The following is a 21,625-nucleotide window of genomic DNA, read 5'->3' as shown; positions in this document are numbered from 1 at the left end:
ACATAGAGACTTGTTTTGCTTTGAGCTGTTCGCTGTTGACCTTGAACTTGTCAGCCTTGACATCAGCAGGTGGCTCTGTTTAGAAGCCCTTTTACCCCATAAAGCACCTACAATATTGGTTCAGGAACAAAGAAGGCAAAAATATTCTGATGAAGCTTTGTATACTGAAGATGAGATTAAGAGCTCACAAATGAGTTTAGTGAGCCATAGCTCTGCACTGAGATTTAGGAGCCTTTGGTGTACTGGAGAAGGCACTTGGGTTCATCAGAGCACTGTCACATCCAGTCTTTGCATCCCATAATGATGGAGTTGCTAAAGTGCTAAAATTCAAAGAGGTTTGGAACATTGTAGAGAAGCTGCTTCCATTTCAAATCCTGCAACATGCAGTTAATTGCATTTCAGGTTATACCTTGCGAAATACTCTATGTTGATCTCCAATTCAGATCTAAACTCTTTAAAGTTAGGGATTTTTTTTGATCCTGGGATTTACAGTTCAAGCCCTTTTCTAGTTTCGGGTGAGGAAAACACATGTTTAGCAAGCACAAAATAAGTCTCGATGGAGTATTTCTTTGGTCTTGCAACGATGATTATGAATTTACATCTTGTGCATAGGATGTTAAGCACCTCACAGGGCCTGGCTGTGCTCAGACCATACCATTAGTTTCAGGAGGGATGAATGTTCATAAGGACCTCCAGGGTCTGATTTGTGGTGCTTACGTCACGCAGCCGAGAGGCTCCAAAGTGATTAAATAGGATTCGATCATTAGAAGCAGGCAATACAATTCCAGTTAATTTCAGAATGAGCTGCAAATGATAAATTCATTTTTTTTTAACACATGTTTATACCTCATAGGGTGTCAGAAGGTGAAATCATGGTGAATGAGGTTTGTCAGCTATTTCTTTGGTAATTTGGGAACGTGCTGGCTAACTCTTGGGTCGTGGGGAAGGTTGGATTTCAGTTGCGGCCCATGCTCTGACCATGAGTGGTGAGATTGTCGGAGAACTATAAGCAAATCCTTAAATTTGATCTAGTGTATCCTGGTTTGCTGTTTGTACCTTGTAGCACTGCTCCTCACCAATTCAAACACCATGGCACTGGCCTCCTGCCTGAGTCCAGCCAATATTTTCCACGAAGGTGTCCCTCTGCCTGTTCTCTCTGAGATGTATCCATGCCTTGGGTTGGGGGTCCAGGTAAAAACAGCAACGGCTAGCTTGGAATCAGAGAATCAATTCAGAATCATTCAGGTTGGAAAAGACCTCAAAGATAAACTAATCCAACCTTTAACATAGTACTGGAGTCTACCACTAAACCATGCTACTATGTTTTACTTATACATGTTTCTTGAAGACCTCCAGGGATGGTGACCCAACCACTTCCCTGGGCAGCCTGTTGCAATACTGCACAACCCTTTCAATAAAGAAATTTTTCCTCGTATCCAATCTAAACCTCCCCTGGTGCAACTTCAGGCCATTTCCCCTTGCATATCGCTTGGAATCACTTGCTTTTAGCTTTCAAATCGCTACTTGTGTCTTCATGAGAAGGCTCATTTTGAGGACTGCCACTCTGTGGCCACCCAGGCAGGAATGTTTCACCTGCACATAGCCCCAGCACCTGAAAATAGGTAGTGTGAGACGAGATGCTTAAATTTTAGATATGGATAAGGCAATTTTAGATATGGGTGAGGCAAATCCAGTCTTGTAGTATCTGTTCAAAGGCAGAAAAACTGAAAGTCAAAAATGTGCTTTTGTCTGTTTTCTTGGACTCATGCATATCCCATGAATTTGCTAATGGAGAAGAAAAAATAGTCATTCTCTTCATAGTGTAGTGCCAGGAACCAGGAAACAAAACTTGCAACCTGATTTTTTTATTGATGTTTCCCACCAGAGCTGAAAAAAGAGACGTCTAAATTACTCTTCTGTTGTGTTTTAAACAATGCAATGCATATAATAAACTGCAAGCATCATCTCCACTAATTCTCATCTTTCTGTAGCAGATGGGAAATGAAAAAAAAAAAAAAAAAGCAGAATGGATTTCTTAGACATCAGGTCTCTCTCTGTATGTGCTTCTGTGTTTTGATACCTTCATTAACAGTGGATATTTGCTGTAGACTGTTGGCACTGCCAGAGAAAAAGAGGTAATTGTGCAGTGAACTGGTTTGTTCTTTATGTAAGAACATTGTGCTGCTGTAAATTTGTTGCATTTTACAGAGACGTCTCCAAAGAACAGCCTTCAGAAAGTGGCTATGGGATTTGGAAGTGAGAAAAGGCACTTAGTGTGTGAGATAATTGGACAGAGCGTGAAGGTGTGAGGTCAGAGCCTTGGGCACAGTATTTATATTGCAATGACATCTCGTTACAGTGTGGCCCGTGACATTTAGATGTTGTAATGGTGCAGAACCCCTTTGGGGCTGGTGTTTGAAATCCCAAAGGTACAGGACATAAAAGTGCCTCTTGTGACCACTTGAAAAGGAGAGCCAAGGGGACAGCGTTTGGCATCTGGGCCAGGATCAGGTGGCTCCAGACCTCCTTTCCTCCACCAGCTCCACTTTCTAGCATCAGGGAGAACTGGTGCAATGCAGCACTATGTGAGAGACCCCCATGCTAACCCATAACAACTACTGGCATGGCTCAATGTGTGCCTGGTGCTGTGCAGAGGTGCTAATTCTGGGTGTGAAGCAAGCTGATGGCTATATTTCTGTTGGTTCTGGAGCTAACTTGGATAGGGACGGATCCCAGAATTGCTGCATTTTGCTGTGTGGATGTGCATTTCTTCACTTTCTTTATTTCTCGTCTGGAACTAATGCACAGGAAGCATATGAAGTGCTGTTTGTTGGCTTTATCAGGGTGTTGATGGGCCAGCAACGGGCATGCATGTCCTCCCCAGTGGCTGCTTAAACTTTTTAAAACAGATTTTACAAAGTGTCCGTGTATCTCTATCTATCTGAAACAGCACATGTCTGTGTAAGAATGGCCAAATGCCATCTCTGTTTTTACCCAGAGGGGTTACAGCTTGAAAAAAACATATCTGAGAATCTGCCTACTAAGTGTGATCTTGTGCTGGATATTTGGTGCACTTACCTGCATCTCATGTAGGTACACACATAACCCATCTCCTGCCATCTCCCTCTGAGGTCTGTGACCTGGGCCACTTCTGAACACCTTCTTAAGGTGCTGGTTTTGGCTGGAAAACAGAGCTCTTATTGTTATTATTTTTTTTATAAGGATACAAATTGATTTTTTTTTTTTAATGGGATAAAAATGGATTTCAAAATCACAATCAAAATACCAGGTTCCCCACCTCCCTGAATGCTCCCAAACTCTTGATTTGACAAGGCGTTCATTAAGACTCCTGGGTCTGAAGATTGTGAGTTTGAGCTCTCATCTCACGTGATACAACTCTTCTGTGCGTTGAGCATAGCACTTAATGCGAGTGGAGGAAAAGGTAATCAAGGAACGTGCATGGAAGCTTGGGGTTAAGTAGAGAGAATCATGGAGTTTGGATGCTTATTTTCACAGTGAGCTGTCACCCTAATGGACACTGATACTAATGATGCAGGAACCCCCATGGTTATATGGTTTGTTCAGAGTTTTCAAATGCTGGGCTTTGCCTGGCTTTCAAAAATACCTTCAGCAGCTCTATCTGTGTGTGTACGCGAGTGAGGCCATTCAAGTGAGCCATTCTGGCTTAAATTCTAATATTGTTGTTGATACCAATGAAATTTAGTCACCTTGCACCTGGAAGTGAATTGGGCAGAGAGCAGTGTTATTGCTATGCATAAAAATGTAGAATCTCTGTTTAGATAAGGGAAGAGCTAAGAAAATTTGGAGAAGTAGAAACTACTAGCTTTGAGTGAAGGGGTTTCTTCACCTTTGTAGTTATACAGCAGGTTTCCTCCTAATTTTTTACATAGGTATCCAAAAATAAACCATCCCTCTTTTACCATGTTGAGTGCTATAGCAAAATCATTTAGCCTTCATATAGCCTTCATTTGTGCTTGCAGATGCAAGAGGACAGATAACTGGCCCAAGTAAAAATGTTCATGTCTGGAGAAGCTTTTATGTTCCCAAGTAAATTGCCAGGCAGCTGCTTTCCCCAATTTGTGGCACTGTAATGAAGCTTTTTCCTCTTCTTTGGTACCTAACCTAGATAACAAGGTTTCAAAAATGTGTTCCAGGTGAAATTAATGTAAAAGCACTTAAAAAAATGGGTTACTCATGGCAAATGCTCTAGAAAGTTGACTGCCCCATGAATACCACCCTATGGAGACTGGATGGCCATAGGTGACTTTTAGGTACATTGAGGACCAGGTGAACTAACTTGTTGCATTCCTGCAAGGCTTGAGGATGGGAAGAGATGAGTTTCCTTCCCCTCTTGCTGTCTCTGGCTCTTCCTCTTCCCCAGTTCCTATTTTCCCATGGCAGAGCAGTGCTGTGTCTCAGTGGTCCTTGGCTGCACAGTGCTGCTCGCATGAAGGGAAGGGCTGCGACGAGTGCAAATAGAGCCGCTAAATTTACTTCTGTTCTTTATCTACTTAATCTGATTGCAATTGATATATAATGCCACCTAGATAGAGCAGAGCCGCTTCTCATTATCAACACACTTCTCCTTTTTTATTTATTTATTTTTTATTTTAAGCAATCCAGTGCAAGGAGGGTATAGACTTTAACTGAAGGGGAGTAATTAATCACAGTACTTATGAGTAAATCATTTACTGCAGCTTGCATGCAGGATGGGGAGCTGAGACCATTGTACTCAGTCAATCAAGGCAGGCTGCATGGGCTAATGGCACAGGGGTCACCGTGCTGTTGGGATTTATTAGGCAAATTTATCTTCTGATCTTGGACAATTTAACTTGTAAGCAGAAAGCCATAGCAGTGGGCTCTGAAGAAGAGTGTGCTCGTTTCCATAACGTGTTTGCAGCTAAGGCAGCTGAACGTACTGCGTGGAAATGCCTCAGTGGTCGCTGGTGGTGACCCTCCTGCCAGCTGCTTTGTGCTGGGTGAAGTTCAACATGCTGAGCAGCCCCTTCCTTGGAGCTGCAGCGAGTTAATTACTGAAAGACCTTGGCATCATTAAAAAAAAAAAAAAAACAACACCAAAAAAAACACCTTTAATGTAATAGCATCCACTCACCCTTGCTGAACGCACACACAGTTTTCTCCCACAGCATCCACATCCTTTTCTTCTTCCACCTATTGGACACAAAGCACAGACCAAAGCAAACTGCAAGAAATTAAAAGCAACTCCCAAACCACATGCTGCTTTTTTATTGTTAAAAAAGTAACAGTTAATTAAGGACTAGAGAAGCCCGAGGGGAATAGTGTGTCTGTGAAGGACTAAAAGGATGTTAGGAAGTAAAGTCTAATGTGGACAATGAGAAAATTTTTTCCATGTGATTTTACTTGTTTTAGCTAAGAGTGTACGTGGATCATTTCTGGACACCTTGAATGGCAAAAGGAAGAACAACAGTTGCAGTATACTGAAATTCAGTATAATTGCACAATAAGGGAATTTTTTAATGTGAGAACGTAAAGCACCGAAAGTGTTCGTGCCTTTTTTCATCTTTACTTCTCTTCACTTTTTCTAATCAAAGGATGCATGTAGAATTGGGTATACAAGGATTAAAATCTGTGCATTGGCCCTTTCTTGGATCAAAATCATAAACAGTGCCGCATGGGTGGTTTCTTAGAAATGGCGTTGGGTTGTTTGGAGTAGCCTGAAAAATGGAGCATGCCAAGGATTTTGAAGAAAACTAAAAATTATTATTATATGAAGTAGCTCATGAGGTCTAAACAAAGAAAATTATTTGATGTTTACACATTTTCAAAGTTTTATTTATAGAAAGTAATTAGATAATTAAGAGCTATAAGAGCAAGTAGATCAATCCATAGCTTAAACCAACATCCTCCAACAGTGTACAAGAGCAGCTCATTCCATTACAGTTATCACCCTTTCATACATTAGCCTGTTATAAATGCATCAAATGGCACCACGACGTACTGCTAACTCCAGGAATATATTTTGAACATGGGTGTATTCTTTGATAGAAAGTCGTTTATAATTTCCATTTTCCATGAAAATCCCCTATATAATATTTTCTTTGAAGGCTTTCCATTTTTAAGACAGGTAGGTATATAGAAGGCGATGTCTGAGCTCTGAGGTTTATATCCCTTGAAATGTATGGCTGCATCATTAGGAAATGAGATCAACAGCTTTTGATGCTTTTTTTTTTTTTTTCTTTTCTTGGCACTATATTTTCATTTTGTGATCTGATTCAAACCACAGAACTCTGCTGGTGTGAGAACAGAAGATTGTTTGAAGTTTTAAATAAGAAAGTTGTTTGAAGGTGTCTCCAGCCACATTTGGCTTTTTTCAGGGAGCCCATGAAAGAACAAAAAATAAACAGTAATTTTTCATGGAAAATGCCACTAAGTAGCTTTTTAAATTTTATTTTATTTTATTTTGGAAATGCCTAATAGGGAATCTTGTGCTAGGCTTTGTAGGGTCCACAGCAGAGTTGTTCTCTTCCCTGAAGGACTTGGGGATGGTTCAGAAACAGTGCAGACACAGCCTGAGCCTTTTACTTAGGTGCACGGGGTATCCTTGAGCAGGGGCAGCACCCACATCCCCGTCCCATTTCCACCTCCAGTCTGGTTCACAAGGCTGTATAGTTCAGCAAGCCGATTGAAAATGTTTAGCTTCAACCATTTTCTGTCAAAATGATCTTTTATCAAAATGGAAATATTTTGCAGGAACATGTCAGTTTTGACAAATTGTTTTGATGGGTGAAGTCTAAACAAATTGTTTCAGCATTCTATGTTGTTTTGATATGAAGACATCTCATTTTGACTCTATCATTTAGACCTTTGTAACTTAGTTCCAACATATATTTATATGTTTAGACCTTTATAACATATAAATACTGCATCAAATGTGTGACAGTTTAAAAAGTATCAGATGATACATTTCTGTATTTTTGCAGTATGCTATTTACCTTTTCAAAAACTGCGTGTCTTAATATTATTTGTCTATAAACTTTTGAGCATCCTGAAATACTTATTTGAGAAATTTATTATTCCTTTTCATGAAGTGCTGGTGTTTTAGCTTGTTTTGTAATGGAGTGATAAGAATTTCCCAGGTCCTGTCCAGTTATAGTTCCTTTTGTTAACCAGTTTTGTTCATTCCAATCCCAGGAAGGAATTAAATTTTTAATAATAATAGTTACCACAGTGAGAGAGTTGTCGCTTAACAGATTTATTCCAAAGATTTAAAACCATTTTATAAAGCTATTTAAGACTCTGCTCCTTGCTTCAGGTATGAAAAAATTGAAACTCGGATGTTTAGAGGTTAATGGGGACCAGTGGGGATTCTCCAGTGGAGATGTTGGCAGGCTGCTTGTAATCCTGGGTAATTAAAAAAAATAAATTACAAACAGCATTTTTTTTTTAAGTAAGGACAAAAATTAGCATAATTTGATGTTATTACTTGTCTTGTGCCGCGTTACTGGTGGCAGAAACACAGGTCCTCTTGGATGGGCTGGTGTTACGTTGTCCGCGTGTCTACCCGACGTGTGCTCAGAAGATATGGAGAAGGATGGGCATAGGTCATTATCTTGTTCTTTAATGTATAGTATCACTGATGCCAAAGACTGTCAAAAGCTGTCCCTTATTCAAGCTTCTTGCCCAGTGGCATGGATCCTCTGCCCCTGACTGGCCACAGTGTTTGCAAGACTGGTCAAGGTGCAGGTGTGTGGTTGAATGCCACAAATTATTTTGAAGTAATTTATGTTCAAAGATCCCTTGTTGGTGGAAGTATAGTCTTGGCCTATTCTGCCTCTGTGCTTCTTATGCCTTCCTTGGAGATGAGAAGGGTGAGAATATCCATGGGATGCGTAAAGGTGTTTCGGAGGAGTAGCTTATCCAGGTGCTGTAACCCAATGAGGTATTTGTGCAGCAGTTTGTTCCCTTTACTGAATGCCTCACTTCAAATTCCTGAGTCTTGCTCCTGCCAATTGAGGGAGTGGCTTGTGGGGGAGAAAAATGTCCCAAGAAGGAATAAAAAAAGTGCATGTTCTTTCCATTGTCTTCACTGTCCTTTAGATTACAAGGCTTTTTCCTGAAGTTTGCAGTACACTGTTCTTGAAGGAAAAAAAAAAAAAAAGGAAGAAAATGAGGATTTTCATATGATCCTGTGACCTTAGGAGAAATGGCTTTAAGAGAAACAGCAACTGCTAAAGACTAGATAAAATCCCAAGAGTTGGTAATGTGATAATAGGATCTCATACTCATTGAATGGAGCGCCTATGACTCAGTGCTTTCACGGGACTGTAAATGTTCTTTTAATCTCTTATTTCTCTAGAGAGGCAGATAAATCTGAACCCATTATACACTCTGGCTGAAGCAGGGCACAGAGATTATAAGGTTGCAGGAGCAGAGGGTGGCAGCACCGGGAACGAAGCAGCCGCCTTGGTTCTCAGGCATGTGATTAGCATGATTACAGGGAATGCGGTGATGCAGGGTTTGCAGCTCTCTGCACTTTTTTGACCTCTGTTTGCATGGCTTTTGTAGTCAGCATGCACAATGCAAGGGGAAAGGGCCACTTTTGAGCTGTTAATAGTGAAAAAGGGGAAATCGGGTGCACAGTAAGTGATGCTGAAGGTCTTTGGCACATCAGCCGTTGACCTAGGTTGCAGCAGTGCCGGGTCCTCAGATGCCCCCGTGGTTCTGGCAACCCAGAGTCATCAGGAAAACGAGATAAATAAGTAGAAGTGAGAAAATGGCAGGGAGCTGAAAGGGGGGAAGGAGAGGAAAGGACGTACAAGCAGAGCTTTGGGGCAGGATGAATCAAATAGAGAAAAAAGTGGGAATAATTATTACTATCTGAGGGATATTGGGTGCAACCTGTTTTTGATCGAGTTCAGCCCCATGAAAGAGGAGCTCAGTTTTATAGCCCATACCGTCAATTCTGAGGCAGTAAATAGAGTCTTAACGTGGAAGGGTCCATTTTCTTTCTAATTTAAAAATCTGCTGTAATACCAGCCAAACTAGAAACTGCTCTCTGAAGTAAGTATTTTTCACTGAGAAAGGCAAGAGGGCTTTTTGCATTTTTCTCCATGGTAACATGCTACAGGGACTGCAGCAGAGCAGGGATACTTGGTTTTTACTTTTGCAGGCGTGGATAACTAGATGAAGGTCTGTTAGGAAGTGGCAAAGCCTTGTCTTGGCCTCAACCAGCCCAGTGCTGGACACTGGCTGAGTCTGGGGATTGGTGCACCCATGCAACTAACTGCTTCTTGTGAACTGGGAACAGCTGTAAGAAATCAGGGATCTTCCTCAGGTCCTTTTGTAGTGGTCTAGATCCAACTGGATCTTACTCTCTATGCATTTAATCCTTCGGGAATGGAATCTGGAGCAGAGCTACTGGCTGCCTATAACTGCTGTGGGTACACCATGGCCCAGCAGCGTGCGGATCTGGCCTCAGTTTTGGGTGCCTTGCTCCAAGGCAGGTGGTTTGCAGCATTTTTATGGCAGGAAGACGCCTTAAAGCCTTTGGCCTTGGAGGTGCTGAGGTGTGAAAACCACCACCGGTGCTGGCTCCAGGATGAAGGGGACCCAATCCAAAGGAAATCAGCACATCTGCGTACACAAGCTGTGGCTCCCAACAAGTTGCGGTGTCGCCTGCTGAACAAGGAAAGAAGAGTTGTTAGGAGGTGCTGGCATTTTCAGAAGATCACTTTTCCCGTGCTGAGAGCACTGCTAATGCCTGGCTCCTCTCTGGATTATTTAGTGGCTAATCGTTCAGTTCAGCTCACACTGGGGCCTTTACATCAGTGGGGGCACTGAGTCTTTTTTCTGCTACCACATCTCTGCTTCTTCTGAATCATTTCCCTGTGATACATTTGATGGTGTTTGGCCCCCAGGGTCATTTTCAAAGTAGTCCCAATGTAGTTAGGATATCTCAAATGTTTTCTTGTCATTGGGTCTGCTTGGAGCCCTGTTGTGGTATGGGTGACAGTCCCACAGAGGTCATGATGGAGCCACTGAAAGGGAGAGAAGACACAGGTATCTGAACCCTATGAACCCAGCTCCTGACTCACTGTAGTTATCTAAGGAAGGAAAAATTGTTTTGAAAGAAGCAGTACTACAGGAGCTTAGGTCCCTGTGAACAGGGTCTTATGTTCTCTCCACCTTCCTGTCCCACCAAGTGGCCAGCCTGCTGCAGATGGGCTCTAAAAATAATTATTACAGCACGTCTGCAATAGGAGAGGTTCAGTTGTGTATTCTTCCTCTAGCTAATAAGCCAAAATGTGAATTAGTGATCTAAAATCAGTGCTTCGGTTCACAGGTGCTGGGTCAGATACACCAGCATTTCCTGATAGATGCTCAGGACGGATGCGTGGGCACCCATGCACTACACTGCCAGCTATTTTCGTTTACCCAGCGGATTTTCCTTTGTTCGAATATTCTTGTTTAACATTTTGCTTGGTCCTCAAAGGCTTTTTGCAGATCTTGTGATGATTCAGATTCACTTCATTACTGCTGAAAATTAATATTTGCACTGTAATTATTTGCACTGCAGTACTGAGAATCCTGATCATGCTCTACAGGCATGGAAAAAAAGTGCAAATCCCTGTTCCTAAAACTTCCAGTGCAATCTGTTCTCTCACAGAGGTTTCCATAGTCCCTTTATCTACACTGCAAAAGAAGATTAAAATGAAGGAAAACATGCTGGATTTGTTTGGGGAGGATGATTCTGAAACCGCTTACAAACTGGGAGCAGTATGTTTTTTCAGCTGAGGTCGTTCAGTCTGAAAGCAAAGATCAGCTTGTCACTTTTGGACTTTGGAAGCCCGTAATCCAGATTTAAATGTTGACAGAGGCCCCGTTTTATTTAGGTGTCCGAAAGCTTTGAGGTTCAAGTCGTTTAGGCAGAACAAAGTATTTTTTTGAGAGGCATTGAAGAGGGGGCTGACTGACAGACAGCGAGATCTGTGAATCCGGCACCGTTAAGACATCTGAAATTGGGCATCTGGAAACGGAGGCTTATGAAATCTGTTGTCAACTTTGAAAATCCTGACTATTTTTCTTTTCTCCTGCCAGTTTTGAAAGTTTGAACCGTGTTCTTTTTATCACATTTGTCATTCCTTAGTAACGAAGCTCTGGCATTAAAAAATTGGCTGACAACTTTGTGGGTATGAGCCAACATGAAGTTCAGTTTGCACCCTTCTCTGATGCACCCAGCGTTGTTTGCAGCGAGAGGCAGAAGTCTAAATTAGAAGGGCTCCAGTCTCATTCATTACAGCAATTACTATCTTCTCACTGATGCCAGAATTAAGCTTGTTTATTATCTTAGTGTAGGTGGACAGGAACTGGTGAGGTGTATGCAACAGGAGTGTTGAGAGCGAAAGCACCTTGTATAAACCATTTTTTCTCAGGCTATTCCTTCATCTTAAATAATTCAAAGGTGATAAATCTCCTGGAAATCATGCAAAATTGGTGCTGCCTAAGACTTAGAGCAGTTCCAGGCTACCTTAAGTGTTATTTTATAGAAGCTTGAGACCAGCAAGTTTGCTGATTTTAAATACATTTAAGTGCACTTGCAGTGTTGTTTAGACCTATAAACTGAACATATGGTTTGAGTGACATTGGGAGAACTGACTTTTGGGGAAGGAGCACAATTCAGAAATGGGATCTAATGTAAAGTCTGCTGAGCATAGATTCTACCTTTTTCCATGGCCATCTGTATGGATTGCATAAGGTATTTAGGGTATAAATTGAGTTTGGGCCAAAGTCCAAATGTGCCAAGTGCCCAAACTGGAAGTAAGCCCAAGCATGAACATGTTTTTCCCAGTTTTGTGCCAGTATCATGTAATTATCAGACAAAACCAATGGTCCCAGGGTCTGGAAAGGGAGGTGAGATTTGTAGGAGCCACGCAGAGGTCAGTGTGAGTATTGCCAGTTCTGAATTCTGCTGGGCTTTGATTTCTTGAGTTGAGGCTCCTGCTAATTTCAGGCTCTCTTGACTGAGCTTGTTGAAGGAAATAGCTGCTGGTTTGGAATATTTACTGCCAGGCAGCTTGGGATTGACTTTTTTTTCTCGCCCAAAGGCAACGAATATTTGCTAGGCACTGAAGCTTTGAGTACCTGTGATGAACACCCCTGTGCTGGGTGCACAAATACAGAGCATTTCATCAGCTTGATACCAAACCTCTGTTCAGCCTGTGTATCCATCTGTAGCACGGAGGGAATAAAAACTATCCCTCACTGTGGGCTGTGTAGCACCCATAAACCCCTGACAGCATGTACTTGGTGTGGCCAACTCATGGAGTTGCAGCAGCCTGAACCCATTTCTCCATCCTTCCTTTTTAACCTGTCCATCTTACCCTTCCTGGGCTTCAGGTTCACGTACAGCCCGTCATCTACCTTCTGTCTTTGGACAAGAGGAGAGACACGTCTCCTTATCCCAGCCCCCACCAGGTACATGCCTGTAAGCAAAGGAAATGAGTTGCATGTCTTCAAAGAAAAGAGTAAATTGCTTTTTTTCTTTGAAATAGTCAGTAGAAGAGAATGAGCTACCCTGGGCTGAGCTGCTCACCAGGAGATGGGTCTAAAGGAGCAATTTTTGATGGAATACTGGGGCTTCCTGTGGAGTGGAGTTGTTTGAAACGCTTCTACTCCTACCCATGCTTCAGGTGGGGTCTCCGGTTTCTCGTGTCCATTTGACACCAGGTACGTGTTTATTTTCCTTTTAAAAAGAAGAGCTGAAGCAGTATGATTGGCATGGGAGACAAACCCGCGTAAAAAGCTCCGTCATGACATCTACAGGCAACTTTTCTCTCCTCCTCTGAAACCATCCCGAGGCCCTTGTAGCCCTTCCCATCAAACAGAGCTGTTACAGGTCCTTGCTGCCTTTTACCCATTTCTACAAGCAACTGGGAGGCCTGAGAAAAATAACTCTATGTATTCCAGCTTTGGTCCTTCCCTGCTGCTGTTCACTTCATGCAGTGAGGATGAACAGTGGGGATTGTATAGAGCAATATTAACTCATGGTACCAAGTTCATTTTTGCCTTACTTAAGGCCCTGCTATGCTGTTTTATCAGGAATTGTGTGGCTATGGCTTGAAAGGTGCTTGTTCTTGAAGAGATTCAAACCAATTTGTGCTTCTTTATTTGTTGTTTGGCAGCAGGCCACTTAATGCATTTTGAGAAGGCTCAGGTTTGGCCTTCTTGTCTGCAGGTAATAGTGGCAAGATTTGTGCCCACAGTTCACAGCCTCTGCCGGTCGTGTTTCTAATCTGAAGCCCTCCTGCTCTAAATACTGCAACTACACCTTCTCAGATAGCATGAAGTGCTTCAGTCTTGGTTGACTAACGTTGTATTTCCCTGAAGTGTGAAGCAAAGGACTCGGCTTCTTCTGAGCAAAACAGAAGTGTTGCTATAATGTCATTATTTAGGACCTGTGCTGGTTACTTACAGCCCTTCCTGGACTCTCCTATGGATTAATAATCTTTAAACCATGTATCCAGTTTGTTCGGAAGAAATGGTTTAATTTTCAAATGTTTGTGATTTTTCCCTTCTGAAGGTGTTGGTATGATTAACAGCATGACTATATCACTGTTGGTTGTCTAACATGTAAGTAAGATTTTTGGGGGAGATAAATGTTTGCGACATAAGCTAATTCCCATTTACAGACAGGTGGAATTAAAGTTTGGCTTCTGGGTTTCCAACTGCGGGTGCACAATGAATTCAAAGAGGCCTCTGAATCTCCGGAGTTGAGATTTGCTGAAAATACTTTTGGTGTCCAACTTGCACTAATTTCACCGAGAATTGAATCAAAATTTGAATCCCAGAGGCAGCATTTATACATTTTAGTTTAAATCTTAAGAAACTGTGTTGACACAGATCCCAAAAGTAACACAGACATACAGTGTATAGTTCAAAAATGTCTCAATTTTTAAAAAATGAAATAAAAATTCACAGTTAACAAATAAAAGTTCCTGATAAATTGTTCAAGTCTTCTTGCATATGTATTGACTCAGTAGCTGACATAGGATAATCTCAGGGCTGAGTTTTCTGCTTCGGGGAGTAAAGTGCCTATAGTTTCTGTTGACCTTTGAAGAAACTTAAAAGTTAGCACAACTTTTTTTTCCCTGTGGTCATTAGTAAAGATGCAAAGAGACGTTATAAATCATATCTGAGCCTACCTGGTAAGCAGCAAACGAGTGGTTACCCAAGCAGTGGCCAATTTTGAATGGGAAAGATGGAGATGATAAGCCACGCTGTTGTAAATCATGTCACTGGCTGCGGCGGAGCAACCCCTTCCCTTATTTTGGAGATGTGACCACATACGTGTGTGTGTGTTGCCCAAGCAATTGGGCAATGAATCAGCTTTTTTCCTGGTCTGGATTGCAATCATACCTGAAACTTCAGAGCTGATAAGCCCTGGGGAGCTCTCTCTAAAATACACGTGGGAAATCCATTGCAGCCTGCGGTGCTGAGCATTTCTTTTCTTCCCTCACCCTCTGCAGCAATCAAAGAGAAATACGTGGACTGGACGGAGTTTCTTATTCACGATTTGACCGGCTCCAGGACTGCACCTGCAAATTTACTGGAAGGCGTATGTATTAGATTGCAGTTTCTATCTGATTCCGTCTCGCGATGTGCATGCTGCAGCTGTGTTTGTGCTCACCACGCGTAGGGCTGTGTGCTTGCAGCGTCTGTGTGCTGGCAGCGGGCCTCTTCCTGTGCTGGCCAAAAGTCAGGGGTGACGTTGCCTTGATTCTGCTGGCTCTGCTTCCGACTGAGTCTTGGGGTAGTTTATTGGCCTTCAGGCTGGGGGGTTGGTTTTAGAAATATGGGTACTCGTAAAAGTCTGGGTGGTGAAGGAGAATGTTGAAGGGGTCTGTAGGAAGGAGGACTTCAGTGCCCTGTCACCTCCACCAAACTGATGACCTGAACTTCCAGGCCAGGACAGAGGTTGGAGAGGGGGGGTTAGGACGTTGATGGGGAGCACTGCCAGGATTATAGGTGTATGGAAATAGCTCCTTCAAGGACATTCCATCCATACCTAGATGATTCTGTGATTCTGTGATCTAAAAGCAGCAGTCAGATTTAGCAGGGAAGTCGGGTGAGGTGACCTCGGTCATAGGTAACCAGGGGAGAAGAAGGGACTGTTCTTGTGGGTTCACCCAGACGGCCAGGAGCCCAGCCTGTCTGAGGCATTTGCAGGGAACTTCAGCTTGCCTTGAGATAGTTGGCAAAAATCTCATAGCTTCAGCTTGAAACTGGGAGCGAGGCACCTTCTCCCCTGGGACATGCCTTGCTCTTGTTTGGATGCTGTGTGGGCATTTGGAGAGCAGACAGCCCATCCTGCAGGGGATGATTCTCTCTGCCCCTCAGTGTTTAGTCTGAGAGTGAAAGCAAACAAGTGGTTTAGCTTTGAGTAAGCACTCATGTTGGCTTTTTGAAAGCAAGGGTGCTTCCAGGCACCATTTTAAATCATTTTGTCCCACAAGCCACAGCTGCATCCTACTTCCATGCAGTACAAACCATGTGCAAGGGAGAATTAATATTGTATTGTAGGGGATTTCCCCCCACCCCCTTCCCAATCTGTGAGCCTGACAGCCCTTGAAAACCCAAAATAATGCACATCCTGAGGGCTGCTGCATCCCTGTTTCTGGACCATTCCCAGGCAGCATATGTGAAAAGTCAGTGGTAGCCTGCACCCATCCCTGGCATATGGGACAATGTCACTGCAAACCACTCCATTTCCTTTCTGTAGGGAAAGTAGGCAGCCCAAGGCAGAAATGCAGAGAGGGAGAAGAGTGCTTTGGCTTAAAACAGTTTCTAACCCTTTTCTGGTGTTTTATGCAATATACACGCTTGGTGCTGTCTGTGTCGTGCAATGTATGTAACCCCCTGTCGACAGATCTGCTGTTTGTGAGTGCTGCAGATTGTTCTTGTACTGTTAAATCAATATGCAGTGATACGTGTTTTCTTTTTAACATGCTAGCTATGCATTTAGAGTTCTTGCATTGTGGTAAATGTTAATATTTCAAGCAAACCAATTATTAATCTTAGCCATTGTGTTCTCAGGGGTAAGTGACAACCCACTGGCTTAGAATCTAGCACACAAATCAGAGAAGCAATAGATGCTTTTTAGTGGCCAGGGATTTATAATAATAAGCTAAATCATTACACCATTGTTTGATATTAAAGCATGTTTTATTGCAATGAAGCAGTTGAAGAGAAAAAAAAATAACATTAAAGTTGATTTCTATTATACTATTATTTTTTGAGACTGCATTGTGCTATGAAATAATATTTGAAGAGATCGTGTAGGAGCCTGTAGTTTATACAGTAGAGGATTTGCTTATAATGTAGATATATTATTTGAGAAATATCTATTAATCTCAGGTCTGGTTAAAACTGTACATGTGATAAGGTTTTAGTTAATTTTGGTATTTTTTTAACCAAATTCTTGTTCTGTTGTCTGCATTTTGGCTTAAAAGAGATGTAGTCAAATTTGGTTGCATTTCAAACTTTTGAATGTTTTAAAAATTCAATGAGAGTGCTTTTTGAAAAAATAAGGCTTTCTCCTCCTTTTCTTCTAGCCCCCCTATAAGGTACTGTTTTGGGCTGACTCTGATTTACAGAATTAATATTTAAAAAAACAACTGTCAAAGTATATATTGTTTAATTAAGTAGAAGTGGGACAAATGCATACAGAAGTAAAAAGATTGCCCCATTTTTTCATATATTGTGCTTGTGATTAGCGTCTCCTTTGAGGAGCAATACTTCCAACTCTTGGAGTGGTTTTTAGTGCTGTTCTTAAAACCCTAGAAGTAAGAAATTGAATAAAAATTAGAACTTGCATTAAAAAAAATAAAAATAAAAGAAAAAAACGAAAGAAAAAAAAAAGGAAAAAAGAGCTCTAACGCATACATTAGTGGTGAAAAGCTTGACAACACAGAGATGCTCACAATCACAAATCAGTGAGCCCCAAAGGTATTGTTCTGGAAAACGTCTCACAGTTTTTTAACGGCTGTGCTTGGCAGCTTTGCAGGTGTAACATTAAGCACATGTGTAAACGGTTGCAAGACTGGGATCACAGGAAATACTGTGTGTGAGCAAATGACCTCATTCCTTGGCTTGACCCATGAAATCCTGTGTGGCTGGGCTGTGATCCCAAGGCCAATTGATGTGGTGGGAAACTGCTATTGGCTTTGATGAGTTTTGGAGTAACCACCATAGACTCCTGCGTCCATCACAGTGGGAATAATTTGCTCTACATGCTAGTAGGAGTAAGATAAATTTTTTTTGGTGGGAAAGATCAATGTACAGAAGGCAATTTCAGTGTCATGCCCAAAGTAGTTGCCTTTTAGGTAAACACCGGTTCCCAATCCTGTGACTGGTTCTTACCAGCTGCAACCAATGAGAATTTGGTTTGAAATCCTCCAATATAACTGGGCTTTGAGTTGTTCAGGAGCATCCTCAGTGGATGTGCCTTATGAGCTGTTCCACCTTTTATTATTCTTTTTTTTGTTGTTGTTGTTGATGATGTCGGTTGAGAAATTAGCACAACTGTTGTTTTCTGTTTTACTTCTGAATTTGCACTTGGAAGACATTGGGTAAAATAGAAGAAGAACAGACTGTTTGCTGATCGCTTGGATGATGGTGTGAAAAACAAAAATAATCTTCTGCTGTCATCTGTTTCCTTGAGAAGTCTTCAAATAAAGTTTAAAATAAGGAGTTTTGCTTCTATTCAAACAGCCTCTGCGAGGAAAAAACCCTGTAGACCTCATTACAGTTGATTCCTTAATAGAGCTGCAGGATTCCCAGAATCCCTTTCAGTACTGGATAGTTAGTGTGGTTGAAAATGTTGGAGGAAGATTACGCCTTCGCTATGTGGGATTGGAGGAGACTGAATCCTATGACCAGTGGTTGTTTTACTTGGATTGCAGACTTCGACCAGTCGGTTGGTGTCAAGAGAATAAATACAGAATGGACCCACCTGCAGGTAAAAAGCCTTATCAAAATGCTGTCTTCTTTTGAGTTATTTACTGATGCTTTGAGATACTTGTTCAACCCATTTCTTTTTCTCCAGCATTCGTGTTGCTTTGATGGTAGTTTTTAACTGGAATACAGATTACATATGAGAGACATCTGATTTGGGTTTAAAGTGGGTCAGGTGCACTGTATTAAATGTATTTAATAAACTCAGTTTAGTGTAGCTCACTCCTGAAAGGAATCAGTGTGCATTAAGAGCAGCTTTGTGCACCAAGAGGCAGAGCTTATAGGGATGGTCCAAGGTTGTGCCTGCTTGTGCACCTCTTTTCAGTGGTGTTTTGGTGGCCAGGTCTTCCTGGCCATCCTAGTGGAGGATGCTAGGAATCACAGAGTCAGAATATGCTGAGTTGGAAGGGACCCACAAAGACGATTGGATCCAGCTCCTAGAAGAAGTCTTCTGCTCGCCAAATCAAGTTCTAGATGACATCTCTCAGCATTTGCTTTCCCTTCACCCAAAGACCTCTTGCCAATCGTTCTTTCTATGGTCATACACATTTCTCTTGGGTAGCAGTGGATTTCCATGGAATTTCCTGGGGCTGGAGAAAATGCTTTGAGATCTTTACGGTCCCTTTAAAGTAGGTCTTTCATATTCTGCTGTAACATGGTTGTACAGCTGCCAAGTGAGACCTGCCTTGTGTATAACCAGAAAGTGCAGTGTGTATAATCAGAAAGTGCAGTGGAATGGTGCTGGGTTTGTCTGACTGTCTATGTTAATCTGCCTGTCAAGGGGTTATGGGGTGTGTGTTGCTAGAAAGTAGGGAATAACTCCTTTGAGTAAGTGGTAGATGGCATATTTAATGTTTACAAGACCACAGGTTTTGAATTTTCTCCAAGGGAGCAAAGTCTTTGCCAATGTGTTGGACCAGACTGAATATCAGGAGATTGCAACTTGGGGAAGAAGGTCTTTAGAGTTGAGTTTAGTCCAAAGCAGCTTGGGAGAAGGGAGACAGAGATTGCAGTTAAGCGAGTGTGGGGTCAGAAGTCACAAATCCAAGGGCAAGTTCAAAGGACATAGTCAGGCACATGCAGGCTAGGCCAGGAGGCTGGACAAAAGTAGGCCTTGGGGTCAGCTAGAATCAGATTTGAAGTACTGGGACTGGGTTCAGCAAGGGGAGCAGGATCAAACTGGTGGGGCAAGGAGTGCAAGGCTCTGGGTGTAGGGGAAAACCAAGAATCTATAAGGTTTAGCGAGTCTGTTAAGGCCTTGGGACCACAGCGCAACAGGGGCTCAGGGCTGTTTGTGGCCTCGTGGAGAAATTCTTGCAGAGGAGTTCACTGGCACAGTCTGGAGCTGGGTATGGATGTGTGATTCCATCCAGGTTGTACCCCATTACGGTGGGGGAAGACTGGAATGGTGGATTTTCTACACCACACTAATAGTATTGGTAAAAACTTTGTGAAAGCTTCTGGGCAATTGCGTTTCTCTCTACTCAGGGCATGTGATTGAGTTGGTGTAGCTTGAGTTGGTCAAGTTAAGATGGTTGACGAGAGTTCTTGTGGAGTTAGTGATCTGGATAAACATGGCAGTCTAGCCTGCTGCATGTGTGCTCTGCTTTGGGGCACAAAATGTGCAGCCTGTGTATTTTTCTTAGGGCTGTGGCTTATACTGGGGCCCCAAAGCTGCTTGCTGTGTCTTGAGGAGCATGGCCCACATTTGCTAGCTGTCTGCACCTCTAAATTGGACTCCCCAGGATCACCATTTCCCTTGAGAGATGAAGTGCTTTCTTGGTTAATGCATAGCTTTTGGCACAACAGACCTCCATGTTTTCCTGTGTTGTTGGGCAAATCGGCCAAGTCTGTGCTTCGTTCTCCTTTTGCCTTAGGCAAAGTTTTCCCGTGGGTATCTAATGATGGAAGAAAGGTAGCTCTCCTTTGGACAGATATTTCTGATGTGGCTTTTCTCCATTGCACCTGATTCAGAGTGATTACCCTGATACGTGCAATTGTGCTGCTTACAAATTTCTATAGGTCTTGGGTCTAATTTGGGGTCTTGAATGCTTTTAGGAAGCGTGTCTGGTTTTCTTCAAAGATAGATGGGAACCAGTGGTCCCCATCACTTCTAAATCACATGTGAATGTTGGAAAGCATGAATATCACTCACTCTGTTATTTCACAGAGAATTTGTGTTACAGAGAAACACCTTTTCATTGATTGTCTCTGAACCCTCTTAGCCTGTGTAGGTTTGGTGAATCAATACAGAAATAGCCTCAACTATATGTGTGTTTCCTCTTTGTCTATTCCATTCTCCTTTTACTCTTCCTTTTATGCACTTGTGTTTCCTTCTCTACGTATTTCCCTTTTTTTCTGTCTTCCCAGTTGTTATCTCTAAACCTGTTATTGGTCTCTTTATTTGATGAAATTGTTGATGTTTTCTCTTCCCTCTCCTTGATTTAACTGCTTTTTAAATTTATTTCATGTCTTCATCTAGCATCTTTTTCCTCTCCTTGGCATTTCTCTAGCCATTCACCTTTTAGCGAGCATTATTATTAATGAATTCAACAGTCAAAATCTTCTTCCTGCCTTCCGTTGACTTAAATAGGTAATGACGTATCTAGGGGGTGTTTCACAGGCATTTGCTGTGACGAGACCCTTTGGGTTTAAACCTTTCTATTTTCTTATGAGTCCTGTTCCCCTGAAGACTTCCCCCAAGGATCTTTTTTGACCCACCCCTGCCCTTCTGGGCTACCCAGTTATCAAGCTCTGTACTCGGGAGTAACCAGTCAGAAATGGAAATCTCATGGTGCTGTGGAGGCAGGAATGCTGGCTGTTCCACTTCTGACATAGTGGACAATATCGGCCATTTGATGTCCACATAACATAAACATGTTCATAAAGCGTAACAGATGACTAAAGCTTATCATGCGACAGTTGTGGTGAGACAAGCAGACAGGTGACCAGTAGTGAATTGTCAGGATAAGGTGCTGGGCAGCAGAAAACACTGAAGAAACTCAGGAATGAAGCTACTAAACCACAGTCTTGTCACAGGATGTAATTTCATAAGGATGCCAGACCAGGAGAGTGTGCCAGGGACATGTCCCTGTCTGCTTACCTCTTTCCTGACTTCTGTAGTAAACTGGGTTCAGACTAGAAGGACCTTTGGCATCACCATTGTGGAACTTCTTAGGAAAATAATCTGTGGTTAATATTTTGGGCTTTCAACTTATCCTTACTTACTAGATTTGCTTGCCATCATGTAGGCCTTGAAACGATGCTTCAGCGTGAGCTATTGCTTTCTTTATGATCAGTGGAGAGAAAGGGTGTGCCTAAGCCAGGCCTATCACAGATCAGAAGAAATGACATCTTCATAAGCCTATGTTTTCACTCACAAGATCAACAGGAATAAGCACAAAGCTCTTTGTCTAACTTTTGAACCTCTGAAGCCAGTTGAGATGTCCGCTTGATGGGTAACTGGAGCAGCCTTGGACTCTGAATAAATCCATTATGCATCTCCTACGAAGAGAAGCTGAGGGCATGCGACTCCTCCCAAATCAGGCTGCGTGCTCGGTTGCTATCAAGTGAGGATGTTCAGCTGCGGATCAGCCCTGCAGGTTGTTAC

The 21,625-nt window shown here is 42.3% G+C and overlaps 1 protein-coding gene across 4 annotated transcripts in view; it reads left to right on the top strand.

The window, feature by feature from the left end:
- SFMBT2 (Scm like with four mbt domains 2) overlaps positions 1 to 21,625 on the top strand; it is a 117,897-nt gene that overhangs the window by 35,929 nt on the left and 60,343 nt on the right. For 3 of the 4 annotated variants that reach the window (XM_080577364.1, XM_080577363.1, XM_080577365.1), the window contains exons 5-6: positions 14,529 to 14,617; positions 17,773 to 18,019. In XM_080577364.1, the coding sequence (XP_080433490.1) occupies positions 14,529 to 14,617; positions 17,773 to 18,019 (336 nt within the window). The remainder of the gene's footprint in view (positions 1 to 14,528; positions 14,618 to 17,772; positions 18,020 to 21,625) is intronic. The other variant, XM_080577366.1, reaches the window with a different exon arrangement.

The sequence above is a fragment of the Anser brachyrhynchus genome, assembly GCF_964034855.1.
Source record: "Anser brachyrhynchus genome assembly, chromosome: 1".
NCBI classification, from domain to species: Eukaryota; Metazoa; Chordata; class Aves; order Anseriformes; family Anatidae; genus Anser; species Anser brachyrhynchus.
The sequence above is the reverse complement of the archived record's forward strand: the minus strand, read 5'-3'. Positions and strand labels throughout refer to the sequence as shown.